This window comes from Podarcis raffonei, chromosome Z, assembly GCF_027172205.1.
Source record: "Podarcis raffonei isolate rPodRaf1 chromosome Z, rPodRaf1.pri, whole genome shotgun sequence".
NCBI classification, from domain to species: domain Eukaryota; kingdom Metazoa; phylum Chordata; class Lepidosauria; order Squamata; family Lacertidae; genus Podarcis; species Podarcis raffonei.
In genome coordinates, this window is record NC_070621.1 from 7,982,083 (window position 1) to 8,000,606 (window position 18,524).

The 18,524-nt window shown below is 42.4% G+C and overlaps 1 protein-coding gene across 1 annotated transcript in view; it reads right to left on the reverse strand.

The window, feature by feature from the left end:
* The window catches only part of PAPPA (pappalysin 1), a 243,424-nt gene that overhangs the window by 69,596 nt on the left and 155,304 nt on the right, over window positions 1–18,524 (reverse strand). Inside the window, exons 11-13 of the mRNA XM_053373806.1 lie at window positions 9,969–10,067; window positions 7,771–7,903; window positions 2,204–2,417 (exon numbers count right to left, since the gene is read on the reverse strand). Of these exons, the coding sequence (XP_053229781.1) occupies window positions 2,204–2,417; window positions 7,771–7,903; window positions 9,969–10,067 (446 nt within the window). The remainder of the gene's footprint in view (window positions 1–2,203; window positions 2,418–7,770; window positions 7,904–9,968; window positions 10,068–18,524) is intronic.

An 18,524-nucleotide genomic window follows, 5' to 3' on the forward strand; every position in this document is an offset into this window, starting at 1 on the left:
CACCTATATACGTCAATAAACACTGTACAAAATATACACAAAATTGCCCTTGGAAAAAGCAAGGAGGAGGGTATTTTAATTTTTAAGGCTGTTATGATTGATACCTTTGGTCAGTGCTTTTTTTCTAGAAAAATAGGTGCCAGTACTCACCATGAAGTTGTCACAGTAAGTAACAGTAAAGTACAGTAAAGCCTCCACAAGGTTAAAGTATGTATAAATAGACATATCAATGAAAATTGCATAGAAAGATGCATTATATTAAAGGAAATTGCTGTGCAAAAATGTGTACATTAGGCAAACTTCCATACAAAAATTGGCATATTTAGATAAATTTGCACTAAAATACTGGTGAATTTCCACTGGACTTTTTAAAATATAAAAGAAAAGAAAATGGCAAACTGGTGTGGAAACATCAACAAAGATCTCATTAAATTAAATTGACTTCTCCACATTTTCCAACCAGTTTGCAATTTATTTATATTTTTAAAACAAGAATTCATTGTGAAAAATTCATCATTATATTAATGCAATTTTGTCATAATATACACATTTTGGTATAAATTTTCCTCAATATGCACATTGCTGCAAAATGATTTCCCTTAATATAACGCAATTTTTGCATGTTATTCTCACTAACATGTGCATTTTCAGGAACACTGTCTTAGTTTGTGTACATTTGCACACTTCGCTTGGCCGGAAGATACATTGCAAAATTCAGAGAAGTGTGAATTTCGAAGGATAGCCCTGTTTCGGTTTCCATTGTGTGTCAAAAAGCACATGTTTAGTAGATTCACTTTAACTGAAACTGAATCAAATGGATCACCCACCCCTAGTCCAAAGTCAAAAATGAGTGCAACAATTAATTTTACATCTGTACAGTAGATTCTTAGCACCCCACCCCCTATCCTCAGTCTATGCAACCAATAGGCATTAAAATAGTGGAAGGATACATACCATCCAGGCCAAAAGGAAAAAGGAAAGTAAACCCTGGGTGTGAGGCGTGTGGTCTGCAGAGAGGGAGGAGTGGCCTGGAGAAGGTCCCAAGGGCCAGACAGAGAGGACAGGAGAGTTGCATTTGGGCTGGAGGCTCCCTGCCTACTCAGGATGTTGCTGCCCTACAACTCTCGTGGCCTTGCTGAGTGAGACTGATGGAAGGTGGGGCACAGCAACACCCAGAGGGCCCCACAGGTTCCAACACCTATGGTATATGGGAAGAACGTTGGGGAGAAGAGAGGCCCTTCACTTACTCCCTGATTCCAAGCCACAAAGAGTTTTAAAGGTCAGATTAGGTGCTGTGCAAGACCATCCTGTGTTTATACCATACCCTACAACATTTTTCCAATTAAAATGGGGGTGTCAACAACAACAACAACAACAACACCCCACCCATCTGACTGTGTTGCCCCAGCAAAAACCTCCCCATACAGGGCTGCCTTCAGATGTCTTCCAAAGGTTTATAGTTAGTTACTTATCTCCTTGGCTCAGGGGTTGCATGCCCTCCAACATTCCTCTGATGAGAACAGGGACATCATAAGGAAAAGCGGGATATTCCGAGATCAAATAAAAAACCAGGAGAGCTTCTGTGAATTCAGGACTGTCCCTGGAAAATAGGAGTGCTTGGAGGGTCTGTTATGCCCAAGCCCACCCAGTGAGCTATATAGATAAATGTAGATTTCAAACTCAGATCTCCACTGATCCTACACACACACACAAACACACACACACACACACACACACACACACACTGCTGTGAAAATAAATTGGAAGTGAAAAGAATTATGTACAGCTACTGGAAGTGGGGTGCAAGATTGTGTTAGAATGGATCAAGGTCTTTCTTTCTTTCTTTCTTTCTTTCTTTCTTTCTTTCTTTCTTTCATGCAGAGAGAGCCTGCCCTCTTTGAGTTGCGACTTCTTTTCCAGGATTTTCCTAGCATAGATTGAAGCTGGACCATGAAAGCCGAGGAGAGACAAAGGAGGTGGAAATAATCTACTGACATTTTCCCATGTGGGTTAAATGCCCCGTCTGCTCCCATTCACTGGGAAACTCCATGGATTCTGCTGGCAATGCCAAAGGTCAGGCACAGCTTTTCTCCTCCTGCTTCTTATTATCCCCTTGATCAGGCCTACAGAGGCTGGAAGTCTATGGGTGGTAAAGACACGGGAGGGTGAGAGAGGCGGGGTGGGGAGAGAAGAAAGGACTCACCTCTGCTCAGCCGGGCTATAGGTCTGTCCGCTTTGGCAACTGCTGACGGTGATGGGGTCAAAGTTTTGGAAGGAGCGCAAGGCCACCCCAGAGATGGCCACGAACGGAGAGCTGAAGGTGATGAGGATGGCCTGGGTATGGTAGAAATGTTGGCTAAGGTCATGAATGACAGGGATAATCAAAGGGTTTTTCCTGCAGCTCAAGCCATGGATTCCTGTCAACAAAGGAGGTAAGGGGTGATGGAGGAAGGAAGGGGGGGGGAGAGAGAGAGACAAGAGTTTTAAATTGTTGTTTTGTTTTCCTTTATTTATTTATTTTATTCACTTACATAATTTATACCCCACTTTTCACATGTGTCTCAAAGCGGATCACTAAACAAACAAACAAACAAACAAACAAATCACACGACATCCCAAATTTCAAACTTAAGATCAAAATATCAGATAATAACAACATTAGAGCAGCATTTGTGGTGTATGAGAAGAATTATATATATATATATATATATATATATATATATATATATATATATATATTAATGTTCCTGCTACAGAAGTTCTATCTATGGTATGAGATCTATGACTCATTGACACGTAAATCAGTAATCAATAAAAAAATCAATTTGATCTTGATTGTGTGAGGAATATATTAGCAATTAAAGCTTTTGGTTTTTTTTAAAAAGTGTTACATGCCACCTCTGACGACTTTGGACAAAGAATGGACCCCAAAATATTTTGAATAATTATTCTGGTTTTCTCATAATACAATTTTGCCTGCTAACTGAAACTTTGTAGGGATGCCCGAAGCATTTGTGTGTGTACAAAACTCCTTGAGCATTTTGCAAAAATAAAAATAAAAATGGTGCTGCACATTTATATGTAGACAACGCATGAGGTTTTGATCCTAAAATAACTTATGAATGTTCATGGAAGTTGGGGGAAGTGTCCTCTTCCCTCCTGCCTCATGAAGCTCCCTAGACTTCCCCCTCCAAGCTGATAATATACAAGAGGCCCTTTTAAAAATTGTTGTATTGCTTTGCTCGTGTATTTTGATCATATTTTAATGTGTGCATAAAATGCTTTAAGACTTTGTAAACCACTTGGAAACCTATTTTGCCATTAAGCAGTAAATGACAGTAATTGTAGTAGTAGCAGCAGCAAAGTAAAGGGGAAGAACTGTAGTTTAGTGATAGAGAGTCTACTTTGCATACAGAAGGTCCCTGATTCAATCTTTGGCATCAGTCAGTCAAGGCTGGGAACTTCCCCTGTCAGAATCCCTGGATAGTTGCTATCATTAGCAGTAGGCAATACTGAGCTTAATGGACCAGTGGTCTGATTCAGTTTAAGGCTGCCTCCCTTATACATGGAGGGCAGCACCCCTGAGCAATGTGAGACAAGATAGGGAGGAATCCTCGATAACTGAGTGGAAGTTTGACTGTGATCAAATACTTCATTCACACCAGCTATCTAGATAGGAATTCAGAACAATGCTGTTGCCACACAGACACATTTCACTGATTTATTCTCCCTCCCTTTTACTGATGATTTTTAGGATTTAAAGTGCACCTGAAGTGCCTGTCCGCTCAGTGAAAATACTTTTTGGTCTTTTCAGGGCTACTGTACCTTTATGTAGAAGCTTGCAGCTTCTTTTTCAGGCTCTGTTCAGCAGGAACATGACTTTACTGAATTGCCTCTTAATTAGTCCACGATAGAGACAGGAACCTTCAGAACAGTTTCCCTTTCATTATGAATTCATTTTTTGTAAAGTAGTTCTATTTTTAAAAATTGTAGGTTGTAGGAGAATTTGTACTATTTTAATTATATTATTTATTTTACTGTAAATTCTTATTGTGGAGTGCCATGAGATATATTGTATGAAAGCTGCTGCAGTGTTCTGTCCTGGGCCCGTTGTCGTTCAACATCTTGGATGAAGGGATTAAGGGGATGCTCATCAAATTTGCAGATGACACAAAATTAGGAGGGGTAGCTAATGCCACAGACAGAATCAGAATTCAAAATGACCTTAACAGATTGGAGAACTGAGCCCAAGCTAACAAAATGAATTTCAATAGGGACAAATGTAAGGTTCTGCACTTAGGCAGGAAGAAGCAGATGCACAAATATAGGATGGGGGACACCTGGCTTACTATCAGGACATGTGAAAAGGATCTGAGGGTCTTGATGGACCACAAGCTTAAAATGAGTCTACAGTGTGATGCTGCAGCAAAAAAGGCTAATGCTGTTCTAGACTGTATCAACCAACAAAATTAGTGTCCAGATCAAGCCAAGTAATAGTCCCACTCTATTCTGCCTTGGTCAGACTGGAATACTGTGTCCAATTTGAGAAGGATGTTGATAAGCTAGAACATGTGCAGAGGAGGGCAACCATGATGATCAAGGGTCTGGAAACCAAGCCTTGTGAGGAACGGTTGAAGGAGCTGGGTATGTTTAGCCTGGAAAAGAGGAGACTGAGAGGAGATATGATAGCCATCTTCAAATATCTTAAGGGCTGTCACATAGAAGAGGGAACAAGCTTGTTTTTCCCCTGCTCTGGAGGGTAGGATTCAAACCAGTGGCTTCAAGTTACAAGAAAACAGATTCCAACTAAACATTAGGAAGAACTTTCTGACAGTAAGAGCTGTTCAACAGTGGAATAGTGTCCCTTGGGAGGTTGCAGATTCTTCTCTCTTTGAAGTTTTAAGCAGAGATTGGATGGCCACTTATCATGGATGCAATAGTTGAGATTTGTGCATTGCAGTGGTTGGGGTCCCTTCGAACCCCCTCCAAACTCTACCGTTCTATGATTCTATGAAAGATGGTAGCAAATGCCTTAAATGAATAAAATATTTTTCACAGTCAGAAATTTAGAGAAAACCATCAATTAAAGCTCTCTTCCCCACCATTGAACATGAACTGACTAAATAACAGATGTAGTACAGAGCTGCTAGCAAGCTGAATGGAAAGCAATTAGAGTCAGAATCTGGAGACCGAATCTTCTAATTAAAATTGCATAGGATCTTCACTGAACAGGACTAGTCCAGAATAAGTATTACAAGAGCACTGCCGGACAATATAGTGTTTATATCAACTGCCATGTGGAAACATAGTTTTAATTCTGCTTCCAAACAATTTTGGAAAAGCAGGGCTTCACGCTCTGCTAAAAGACCTAAGTGGAAATTACTTCAGACTCTTTTCTGCTTTCTTATTCAGGTTTGAAGAAGTTATTATGATTGTATGGACAAGCTTGGTGCCCCAAATCTGCTGAAAATGAACATATAATGCAAGCTATCCATCATGCATTCATGTATGCAATTGGTATAGTAATATAATTAATTGTCAGGTTTGGATCAGAATACCTAAAATATTGCCTCACCCATTGTATACTCAACTGACTCTTCAGGAGTGAGGCTCCTCCAGATTCTACCACATCAAGAAATCCATTCCATATGATATAGGAATAATGCCTTAAGTGTGGTGGCCCCAACCCTTTGAAACTGCCTCCCATTACATATCAGACAAGCACTGTCTCTCTTATCTTTCTGACCTTGCTTTTCCAAGCTTGCTTTTCACCATCTAAGTCTCAAAGCAGCTTGTGATGATAAAAATATACAACACAGGCAATTAAAAATGCAAATTAAACCTCAACAATTTAAAACCACAATAATTCGAAAGCAGACCATTTAAAACCTCAGAAAACCTTTTAAGTGGAGAGGGTTTGTTTGTTCTTTAATCCAGTCTGTCTCATATTCGAAATTGGTTTCATAGATGAATTTATCTCAATTGTTTTCATGTATATGAAATTGCTTTACACATGCTTTTATTGCTGACGTTTTTACTGTTAAATCTCTCTGAGGCAATTTCATAGGAAGAGATTCACAGGTGGGGTGAAATAAATAAAATAGATAAATAACCACTTCCCTCCAACAGTTTCACAAAGTGACAGTGGAGGCTGGTCCATCAGAGCAAATGGGGCGCTGCCCCACCAACCTGAACCAGCCTCCACCTACATGCCTTCTCACATACATGAGGCATGGCCCTCCCTGCCACCTCCCTGCTCCTTTTCTATCTCAGTGTTTGTTCCTTCAAGAGGAAGGAGAATGGGGCCAAAGCTAGAATTAATTGGCTCCATCTGCTCATGTGTCTGAATCAACCTGCCGTAGGTCCCTCTGCCTTCCACCCTCTCCGTCCCAGTGGATTACCAGCCACCATCTGTGATGTTCAGATTCTAGCTAAAGTACAGCAGCAGAAAGTACTGCCAACTTTCCCCAGTCCCATGAAATAATATGAAGGAGGGTTCTGTGGGTGTTCGCACACCCCTTAAAATATTTAGTGAATGCCCATTTATTTACTTTATTTAGTAGTAGTAGTAGTAATAATAATAATAATAGTAATAATAATAATAATAATAATAATAATAATAATAATAATAATAATTTATTATTTATACCCCGCCCATCTGGCTGGGTTTCCCCAGCCACTCTGGGTGGCTTCCAACAAAATATTAAAATACAGTGGTCTAGTTGTTTCGTTAATAGTGTTTTATAGATTGTAATTGTTTTACTGATGATTTGTTAATTATTCTATATGATTATGCTGTTTTGTGACATTCTAATATGTTATTTAAGGGACGCGGGGGGCGCTGTGGGTTAAACCACTGAGCCTCGGACTTGCCGATCAGAAGGTCGGCAGTTTGAATCCCCACGACGGGGTGAGCTCCCGTTGCTCGGTCCCTGCTCCTGCCAACCTAGCAGTTCGAAAGCATGTCAAAGTGCAAGTAGATAAATAGGTACCGCTCTGGCGGGAAGGTAAACAGCGTTTCTGTGCACTGCTCTGGTTCGTCACATGACCCAAAAGCTGTACGCCGGTTCCCTCGGCCACTAAAGCGAGATGAGCGCCGCAACCCCAGAGTCGGTCATGACTGGACCTAATGGCCAGGGGTCCCTTTACCCTTTACCTTTAATATGTTATTTATTCTTTGTAAGCCATTTTGCAATTTTTTTGAATGAAAAGCAGCATAGAAATATTACAAATCAAATCAGTTTATTTTATTAAATTTATATGCCGTTTGATTGAGGGGGGGGATTTCTAGGGCACCGGCAAGGCTTACCTTGCCTGGGCCGGTTCACTGCCACGGAGCCCCCTCCGTGGGCTGGATCGCGGACAGCGTGAGTGGGCATGCCTGCAATTTCTAGTGCATGCGTCTGTGCAGATGTGATTTCTGGTGCCACAAAAGCAATTCCCTGTGCCACGCAGTGCTGCTTTAGCGCAGCACGCGGGGACTCACCAAGCGGGCAGCTCGGTTCAGGGGTGGCTCATGGGCCAGTAAAACAACTCCCATGGGCCGCTTGTGGCCCATGAGCCTTAGGTTGCCGACTCCTGCTCTAAGATGTTTACAAAGGATGAAACAGCATAAAAAAAAAAAAAATTCTCAACCATACTTTAAAACATACAAAAGTAAAAATACTATCTGGAGCACTCTGAAACAATGGCTTTCATGATAGTGCAACCAGGACTTCTTTTTTATCCTATGGTGAAGGACAATATCCAAACAGGCAGAGGGATTCTTACCAAGGTCATGGCTCTGGTCTTTGGTGTCAACCAGTTGAACAGAAATGGTCTCCTGCTGATCGAGATCTTCGGTCCCATCTGCAACCAAGTGGATTATAACGGCGGCAGCAACCATTGGTTGTGAAAAGGAAGCCTGGAGAGAGAAGGAAGAAGAACATCAAGATACAGGACTTGCTGGTTTCCTGTGTGGCCCCTCTTGAAGCAAAACAATTGCTGGCTGACACTTAAAAGTGTATGTAGGGATGGATTATAGATCAGTGGCTGAGAACATGGTAGGCATGCCTGATCAGGCCAATGGCCCATCTAATCCAAAATCCTGTTCTCGGTCAAGCAGATCCCTCTGGGAAACCTGCAAGCAGGACCTGAGTATGAGAGAACTCTCCCCTCTATGGCTTCCTGCAACTGGTTTTCAGAAGCATTACTGCCTCCAACTGTGGAGCCATCCTGGCTAGGAGCCATCAATAGTCCTCTCCTCCTCCATGAATTTGTCTAATCCCCTTTTAAATTCACCCAAGTTGGTGGCTATCCCTGTCTCTGATAGGAGTGAGTTCTATTGTGTAACTATGCACTGTGTGAATATGTTCTTTAACAGGTCCTAGGTTTGTGTGTGTGTGTGTATGTGTGTGTGTGCATATATATATATATATATATATATATATATATATGCATATGCAATTGCATATCATTCTCCCACAAAGCAACAGGTGTACAGCAATGTAAAAGCAATCAATCAAACAAAACATTTAGAAGCAATATAGAACCATCATTAAAATGAATGGCAACCCCAGAAAACTGTAAACTTCTGAATAAGCCTGTCAGCATTAACAAAAGTCTTCAAGAGATGCCTGAAAATCAAAAGTGAGGATTCCTGCTGAGTTTCTGTTGGGAGAGAGTTCCACAGTATGGGACTGATGACACCAAATGCCCAAATTCTGGTTAAGGCCAGAATTTCTCTGGAAGACCTCAGTGATCAAGCTGGGTTATATGGTTGTCCTTAAGGTAATCTGAACCCAATTTGCTCATGTACAGTCCTTGCCATCTCAGGATAATATGCCTGCATTACAAAATGAGAAATATGTGTATTTTCTTAGAGGGGGTTAGTTCTTAATTACATTTTTTTTTGGTAAAATATATTGTTTCTTCTTGACCAGTGAATTGCCAAAGTGTGCCTTAACTAAGGGAAATGCTTTATAGCTGACAGGGAAATGAACTTATTTCCCCCTCCCTCTTTCATCTCCTCTTCCTCTCTTTTTCTTCTTCCATTCTTTGTTATGAAGAATGCAAGAAGAGTCCTGCTGGATGAGGCCAAAGACCCATCTACTCCAGCACCCAGGTTTCACAGTGGACAACCAGCTGCCTCACCACCACAAAAACAACTCTCCCAGCTAACTTGTGATTGCCAACAACACTGGTCTTGTCTGAGGCCAATGGATTGTTGATTTATGACACATGGGCGATAATAGATGCATTATGAACATGACAATGTTTGCACTAAAGTAAGTTGTTCCACCTATAGAGAAACTGTTTCTGGGAGGAAGATAGGGCATAGGGAAAGGAAAGACATGTGTATGTAATGAGTGTGCGGGATGGAAGAAAAATAGTTTTGGTTCAGATTTTAATGTAAACCCTACCCAACATGCAATTTTTAAAACAATATCTCAAATGAGACACAAGCCGTCCTTCAAAATTTGCAGTTCCCAGGATTTGGGGATGTAGTTCCTCAGCCCAATAAAGTACCAAGATGTGTACATCAGAGAAGAAAAGTGCATAAAAATGTAAGTGTTGGAGAAAATAGCACCTATGGTGTATTTATACCACTTGATTGTAAATGGCACCACAAAGTTTACATTGTGTGCCAGTATACATTATGGTTTACAGAGGCCCTATACCAGTGACAATTGATGGCGAAGAAGAGCACATCAGGTAAAATTGCTCACGAAGATGTGTATTTTAGGAGAATTTTTTGGGGGGGAAATACGGTGAATTTTCATGAAGGCTTCTTTTTTAAAAAAATGAAATTATGCAGAAATGTAAAAATTGAGCAAGCATGGAAAACTGAGAAATCAAAATGTATCAAACCCCCCTCCCTTTTCTGGACTTTGTATCTGTTTGTAACTTGGAAAATTTACAAACCTTCAGTGAATAGTTTCTCTTTCTCTCTCTCTCCTTCTTTCTCCCCACCCCATGCAATATCTTACCTTGAGCCAGAAAACAGTCTGGGTGTTGTTGGCAGCGCATGGGTACCAAGCATGCTGAGATATTCCATCACTGAAGTCATTCGCTTTGGTTCGGCACACCTAAGAGAAAAGAAGAAGGAGAATCAGCATAAAGTTGAACTGAGCTCTATAAAAAGTCATGGTAAAGTCTATAAAATTCTTGAGTAGCCAATGTGGCACCCTTCAGACATTGGGGACAACTCCATCAGTCCCAGTCAAAACAGCCAATGGTCAGGGATGATGGGAACTGTAGTCCAAAGCATCTGGAGTGCATCAGATTGTCTTCCCGTGGTGCAATAAGAAAAGGATAAGTTCTTTATACATTTCTTGGTTAATATTTGTTGGGGGAGTAAGACAATTAAGCTAAAGCTGGTTATCACAGAATTTTAGAGTTGAAAGGGACCCCAAGGGTCATCTAGTCCAACCCCCTGCAGTGCAGGAATCTCAGCTAAAGCATCCATGATAGATGGGCCATCCAACCTCAGATTAAAAACCTCCAAGGAAGGAGAGTCCACCACCTTCTGAGGGAGACCGTTCCACTACTGAATGGCTCTTACTCTCAGAAAGTTATTTCTGGTGTTTATGGAGATTATGGAGGAATGAGTTGCAAAACAAATGCACAAAGCATCTCTCAAACACAAAACAATAAAAATGGAGCCAGTGTGGTGTAGGGGATAGATTGCTGGGCTGTGAGCTAGTGAGCTTCAGGTTCAAATCTCCATTTGGACATGAAACTCACTGGGGACTTTTGGCCAGTCATTATTCTGTCGGTCTAACCTACCTGACAGGCTGTGGTGAGGATAAAATAGAGTGGGGGGGGAATCATATACACTGAAATTGAGGTGCTTGGAGGAAAAGCATGATATACATGTCATAAATAAACAGAATCACAGAGTTGGAAGGTGTTTATCTAGTCCAGCACCCAGCAGATGCAGAAAATCTGCCGCTACAACATCCCTGATAGATGGCCCATTCAGTCTCTCCTCAAAAACCTCTAACCAAGGTGAGTCTACCATCAACAAAGGCAGTCTGTTAAACAGTTTATTTACCAGGCAACAGGGGATAAACAAACAAACAAATGTGGACTAGCCATGGTAAATAGGGTGAGTTGTAGTAAAGCAAAGGACAGTCTCAGAAGAGAGAATGTAAGCCTAACTTGGTGGTATAACCAGTGCCCCCTCTGGTCTTCCTGCCCCTGTCCACAGGCCAGGCACCAACAGTTGGCCAGATTAAGCATTGGTCAAGGGCCTCAGGGGTTCAAAGGGGCCCATTACTGGCCTATCTGGCCACAATGTTATTTTCTGCCCTCCCTGCAAGATCCCCGGATGCTTCTCAGTGGTGAGCAGTGGATGGTGGTGATACTTTTCAGTAGGGGCCAAGCTCAGCGCTCATCTACAATGCCACAGTCCATAGATCTATGAAACTGATCTGTAATCCAGGCTGGACTACAGCTACCCTAGCTGGATGAGGCAAGGGCCTTGCCTGTCTAGGTCTATTTGTGGCACTTTTGCACCACTGAAAGCATGGGTGAGGAAGCTATTGCCTTTTATCTGTGGTTAGACCTCAGGTAGTCAACCTTTTTATACCTACCACCCACTAATGCATCTTTCTTGATGGCAAAATTTCCTTACTGCCTACCAGTGCTTGATGGAAGGAGGATTCAGCTTGTGCCATAGAACCCCCTACCGCCCACTTAGAATCCTGTAACACTCACTAGTGAGCAGTAGGGACCAGGTTGCCAACCCCTGGGTTAGACTGTAACTCCCACCCAACACCAGAAGCCAGCATAACCAGTAGTCAGGGATGATGGGAGGTGGAGCCCGGCAAAGCATGTAGGGAGACAGGTTTTCCTCCTCTGTCCCTCTAGTTGTTGGACTTCAACTCCCAGCAGTCCCAGCAGCCAGCATGGCCAACGATCAATGATGGTGGGAGTTACAGTCCAGCAACATCTGGAGGTCCATGGCTTCCCCACCCTTGGCCCAAGGCATTGCCCATCAGCTCCCCTTCAGGCTTCTCCCAGATATTTCCAGCTTTGCAGCTTCTAAGCTTCCTCCTGTATTCTCACACTTTTGTATTAAAGAAAACATGGTAAGCAGAGAAGCTTCCGTGGGGATATTTTCAAGACAGGGGTGATGTCGATGGCAAATGAGTTCCACAGTGGCTCAAGTAAGAATAGTTCCCTTATGTCCAGGAGGAAAAAAGTTAAAGCAATGCAAAAGTAGCGCTCCGCATATTTGGAAACAGAGATGCTGGATTGGCCAAAAGTGAGGTAATGATTTCTCTAATTTGAATCCCCAAAGGCTGAGAGCAAAGGAATCTACGGGCAAAACATAAATCAACTTTAATGGGCTGGAAGAAGTTTTTCAGTTTTGTTTAAAAATAAGGAGGCAGCGGGAGGAAGGAAAAAGAAAACCTTGACTGGAACCGAACCTCAACAAGGCTTGCCAGTGGATAGGGTTACATTTTACAACAGTGCAGGACTTTACATAAACTATCTTTGGCATTTGAAATTCATTCCAGCAATTCGACATGTATCATTTTGCAATTCTCCTTTCTTGCATTTTCAGCAGGCTGCCTCTCATTGGGGAGAATGGATGCTTTCTTTCTTTCTTTCTTTCTTTCTTTCTTTCTTTCTTTCTTTCTTTCTTAAATACCTATCCAGTTAGGGGATTTATCTTACCCACATCTGCAGTTTATATGGCTGACACAAATGGACAGCCTTTCTGGAATTCTATGGACATTGTGGCGTGACTCTTCTCTTCTCTTCTCTTCCTTTCTCTTCTCTTCTCTTCTCTTCTCTTCTCTTCTCTTCTCTTCCTTTCTCTTCTCTTCTCTTCTCTTCTCTTCCTTTCTCTTCTCTTCTCTTCTCTTCTCCTCTCCTCTCCTCTCCTCTCTCTCTCTCTGAAACCCACTTGGCCCCCAAGAACACAGAAAGGAATGGGAGAGCTGGGGTTTGGCATAGTTCATGCGTCGCTTAATGGATGAGTGAGAAACGATATTAAAAGCTGACCCAAACCTCCACTAAAAAACTTGAGCCAAACCCAAAACAAACCATTGTTGAGGTTCAGGAAAGCTCTGATAATTTTAAATATCTATGTTTTTATTTTTGCTGCTGCTACTCCCCCCCCCCAAAAAAAAATCCACCTCAGCATTTTTCCTGGGTTCTGTCTGCAACCCAGAAGCAGAAATCTTAAAACACAGAGGGGAGAATCTGGTTGGTAGGGCCCTTTTTAAAGTTCTGTTTCTGGATCTGAAAGGCTGTACCATGGGAAGCTACAAGTCAGTGTCATAGCATCTGCCTTTGTTTTTTTTTAAAATAAATATTTATTAAAGTTTTACAAAACAAAGAATTCATCATTTCACATAGATCATTCCATTAATTAAAATCCACAGAAAAATCAAGAAACAAAAATACATAACAAAAAAAGAAAAATAGAAAAAAGAAAAATCCACTTTAAACAGTTACAAAATTCCTTATCCCTCTATCCTGACCTCCTCACATCTCCCTTTTTTGTGTTCCTCTTTATTCCAATCTGATTCAGCAAATTCAAATCCATCTTCAAACCATGCTTACAAATTATGTTTTTCTAATTATTATGTCCCAAGTTTTCATTATCTTAGCCCATTCCTCATCTTATATACTAAGACATAATTTTATTCTGTTCATAACCCCCTTCTCCTTTTTGAAAGTTTACTTTTCATTCACATTTAACCAAATCCCACATGCCCTGTTACCTTCCATAGCATCTGCCTTTGCATGCAAAACATCCCAGATTAAATTCCCAACATCTCCAGGTAAGACCAGAGGAGACCTCTGTCTGAAACCTTAGAGAACTGTTGCCTGACTTTGTTGGTGCATCATGGCTCTGACTCAGTAGAAGGCAGCTTCCTTTGTTTCTATGATTTGTTACTCTTTAATAAGGTCACATCATTTCTTCTGAAAATTGCCTTTTTGTTTGGTCATTGTCTGCCCTTGTAACTTTCAGACAATCTGTCCATTAATGCCAAGTCCCAAACCTGAGATAGCCACATTGCATATATGTCTGGTTTAGACATTTCCAGCAGTGGTTAGGCAAGCCACTGTTATTAATTGCCAACATGAGGTATTTGGAACCATCTGACTTATTTACCATGGAATAATGATTTCTTCATAACTTCAGTTCTACACAGGTGTTCTACTGTGTGTAAAACCAAAACACAAGAAGCAAGAGTGGGTTGGACACACTAATGTCCACCCTTATCACTCTTCATCTTGTGGAAAGTGGAGGTCAAAGGAACATAAGGAAAGCCCTGCTAGATCAGGCCAACAGCACATCTAGTCTAGCGTCCTGTTCTTAAAGTGACCAACCAGGTACCTGTGGGAAGCCCACCCACAGAACCTGAGTGCAACAGCACTTACCCTACTTGTGTTCCATAGCAACTCTGGCAGTGGAGGAAGAACATAGCCAATGTGGCTAGAAGCCAATAAGAGGTTTATTCTCCAGATCCACCCTCAAAGCAACTGTAACGCAAGGAAAGCAACAAGGAGCAACCAACTTCATGTTAAGGCAAAAATAGGTATTGCCCAAAACTGGTGTCTCCATTTCAACTGAATACTCATAAGGAGCGCTCTGCTGGGGGAGGCCAATGACCCATCTAGGCCATCCTGTTCTCACAGTGGCCAGTCAGATGCCTCTGGGGAACCTACAAGCAAACCCTGAGCACAACAGCACTCTGCTCATCTGAAATTCCCTGCAACTGATTTTTCAGAAGCATAGGCATGTGCACAGCTTAATGTTTTTAAAAAGGAGGGATTGTGGCAACGAGGAAAGAGTATGAAGTAGCAATCCTTCTCCCTCAGCTCCCACAACCTGTGGGGAAGCAGTGGTAGTGGAGACGCAAAGTTGTAAGGGAGAGAGGAAGCAGAGAGAGATGCAGGCAGGAAAAGAAATGGGTGGTGTGGGTCTGAAACAGATATGCAGCTTCTGCTTGCATCTGTCTTTGGAAGCAGCCGGGGCAGAGAGTAATGGGCTGCAGTGGTAGCAGTAAGTGAGAAGGAGGAAGTCATTCTCTAGGACAGGAAGATAAAGAAATCCTAAACTGGCAAGTTTGGGTTAGCTCATTACAGTGGTACCTCGAGTTACATACGCTTCAGGTTACATAAGCTTCAGATTACAGACTCTGCTAACCTAGAAATAGTACCTCAGGTTAAGAACTTTGCTTCAGGATGAGAAAAGAAATTGCGCGGTGGCAGCGGGAGGCCCCATTAGCTAAAGTGGTGCTTCAGGTTAAGAACAGTTTCAGGTTAAGTAAGGACGTCTGGAATGAATTAAGTATGTAACCAAAGGTACCACTGTATCTAGTTAAATATAAAGATAACAAAAACTGACTGTATCTTTGTCTGTTTTCATTAGAGCAAAAATTTGGCATTTTGTATCTCATTTTTTAAGTTTGTATTTTTAAAGCAAAGTTTAGTTAGTCGTTAAAAAATAGTTAAGTTTTAGTTTCTTTAGTTTATTGGATGAATAAAAACAATCCCCTTTATGATTGAATATGAGTATATATTCAGTTAATGTTTGCCTTAAAAAAGAATTTCACATGGTGCACACCCTAACAAAATGTGCTGTGCACATATTCAAAGATACACACCTGTATTCAGAGATATACTGCCTCTAACAGTGAATGAAGATGATAGTCATCATGACTCGCAGCCATTGATAGCTGTGTCCTCTAAGAATCTGTCCAATCCTTTTTTAAGAACAAAAATCGACCCAAGAGGGAGCCAAGCCAGTGTTGTGTAGTGGTTAAGAGCAGTGGACTCGTAGTCTGGTGAACTGGGTTGGCTTCCCCGCTCCTTCCCATACAGCTGCTGGGTGACCTTGGGCCAGTCACACTTCTCTGAAGCCTCTCAGCCTCACTCACCTCACAGAGTGTTTGTTGTGGGGTAGGTAGGGAAAGGAGAATGTTAGGCTCATCTACCACCAACAACCATGGTTTTGATGTTGTTTGGATCATGTGAAGGTGCTCAAAATTAAAATATCAGCTCCCAATTGCCCTGGCACTGATCAAAATACTGAAAAATTAGGGACACTGAAATACTGGAAAAGCAAACCTTCCCAGGTAGGGATGGGTGTGGAATCTGCTGAGCTCAACTTCCAAAGTGGGTCACATCTAACCTAGTTTTACTCAGAGGATACTCACCTACATCAAAAGGTCTAAATTAGACTTGCCCATTAACGTCAGTGGGTCTACTCTAAGTAGGACTAACATTGTCCAAAACCTATAAATGGGGTGCCATCTTGCTGGTTGACACCTCATCATTGATGGTGGAGCACCCCGGTTGTGGTCTAGGAATCAGCCTATAAGTCATTAAGATAATTAACATATCTTAAAACAGTGGCTTGGAACCATGGGGATGTTTCTTGTTAACTTGGTACAGGGTAACCAGGGTCTTTAATCAGCCCAGAAGCATGCAAAGCAACCTTGAAGAGACAAACATCTCTATCTGTTGTCCAAAATTCTCTGATGTAGAGTTGAAAAAGCTGTTTACTGCAAGAGTTGGTCTCTCTCTCTCTCCATGAAATGATTGAATGTTATGCTTAGGTCAGGACATGAGTACAATTGCCCACTTATGATTTCCAGCAACCAGTGTTCAGAGCCATGGTGCCTCTGACAGTGGAGGGAGAATATAGCCAGGAATAATGCTATGACCATTGATAGTCTCATAATTATATAACATGTTTACTAGAATAGGCCTTTTTGTGGTGGCCCCCCACTTATGAAATGCTCTCTGCAGGGAGGCTTACCTGGTACCATTGTTACATATCTTTAGGCACCAGGCAAAAACATCACTCTTCTCCCAGGCCTTTGGCTAATTAAACAATCAATGGTACAGAAATCAAACAAACAAGCAGAAAGAATACCATAAATACTGTTACCTATCTCAGATGTTCTCAGAACATTTTTACTGAAGCATTACCTACACTTACCAGCGATGGGGGCACTTGTTTATCCAAGGGTAAAAATACAGCTGACCACATATGAGGCAGTGGGCAGAACCTAACACTGTATTAAGGATGCATTCTCTTTTACCCTCTGCTAGGTATTGCCTACACCATATGGCGGCCACTCTCCAGGGTTTCAGGGATTGAACCTGGGTCCTTCTACATGCAAAGTGGATGTTCTGCCACTGAGCTACAGCCCTTGTAGATCATAGAATCACAGAACTGTAGAGTTGGAAGGGACACCCATGGTCATTTAGTCCAACCTCCTGCAGTGCAGGAATCTCAACACACTGTTCCCCATCCAATTTGAAACCAGACCAGACCCTGCTTAGCACTGCAAAAATGCACCAGCAGTTTTAATGCTGCACCACTAAAGGTAAAGGTAAAGGGACCCCTGACCATTAGGTCCAGTCGTGACCGACTCTGGGGTTGCGGCACTCATCTCGCTTTATTGGCCGAGGGAGCCGGCATACAGCTTCCGGGTCATGTGGCCAGCATGACTAAGCCGCTTCTGGAGAACCAGAGCAGCGCATGGAAACACCATTTACCTTCCCACCGGAGCGGTACCTATTTATCTACTAGCATTTTGACATGCTTTTGAGCTGCTAGGTTGGCAGGAGCAGGGACCGAGCAACGGGAGCTTATCCCATCGCAGGGATTCGAACTGCCGACCTTCTGATCGGCAAGTCCTAGGCTCTGCACCACTAGGAGTGCCAAATTGGGAGAAGGGTCTCAATTACTCAGGAAGGTTATCATGAGTGGCCCTTTGGACTCCTGGGCAACTAAGATTTACAGGGTTTTCTCCCTACTTGTCCATGTGATGCCGGATGACAAATTTGCCTTCTACTCCTCTCAACTGGAAGCCTCTGCGTCTGTTTTCCTGGCATCTTGTATCAAACTTCTCCCTCCAAAGCTGCTTTCAATTAGAGGCATCTAACATTGTCTCTGCCTTTTCAGTGGGTTCTAAATCCAGCCCTGTCCTCCTTCCACCCACACACTGTATGTATGTGTGCGAGGCAGGCGGGCGGGCGTGTGTGTGTGGAGAGCAGGAGACAGAGTGAACGAGGGCAGAGGGAGGCACAGATTATGTTTCCAACCCCAGGGGGATGCCATGAGGTTTCCCTTTGACTCACTTAGCCCAGCATTTGCTAATGATAAGGCAACATGTCAACTCTCTCCACTCCCCCCCACCCCCCCCACAAAAAGTAGCTCCTACTCTCTGAGCTTTCTTTCTATCGCCCCACAGGCCCCAGGAATGTGTCCGGGTGGGGTGCGGGTGAAGAGGGAAAGTGATATAGCAGTTGTGCACAACTCATGCTCTTTCTCCCACTGCCCCCTCCCTATACAAAGTGTCCCCGACCCGCGTGGAGCCAATTCCAATGCAATGCGACTTCATGCCTGGGGTGGGGGAGGTGAGGGTGGGGTGACAATATGTGCACGTCTCAAAATGTTAACAGCAGACCATACTGCTGATGTACATATTGCAGGAAATAAATACACAAATAAATAAATAAGCAGGCAAGCTTCCATTCTAGCCTGCAACATGTCTGTTCTG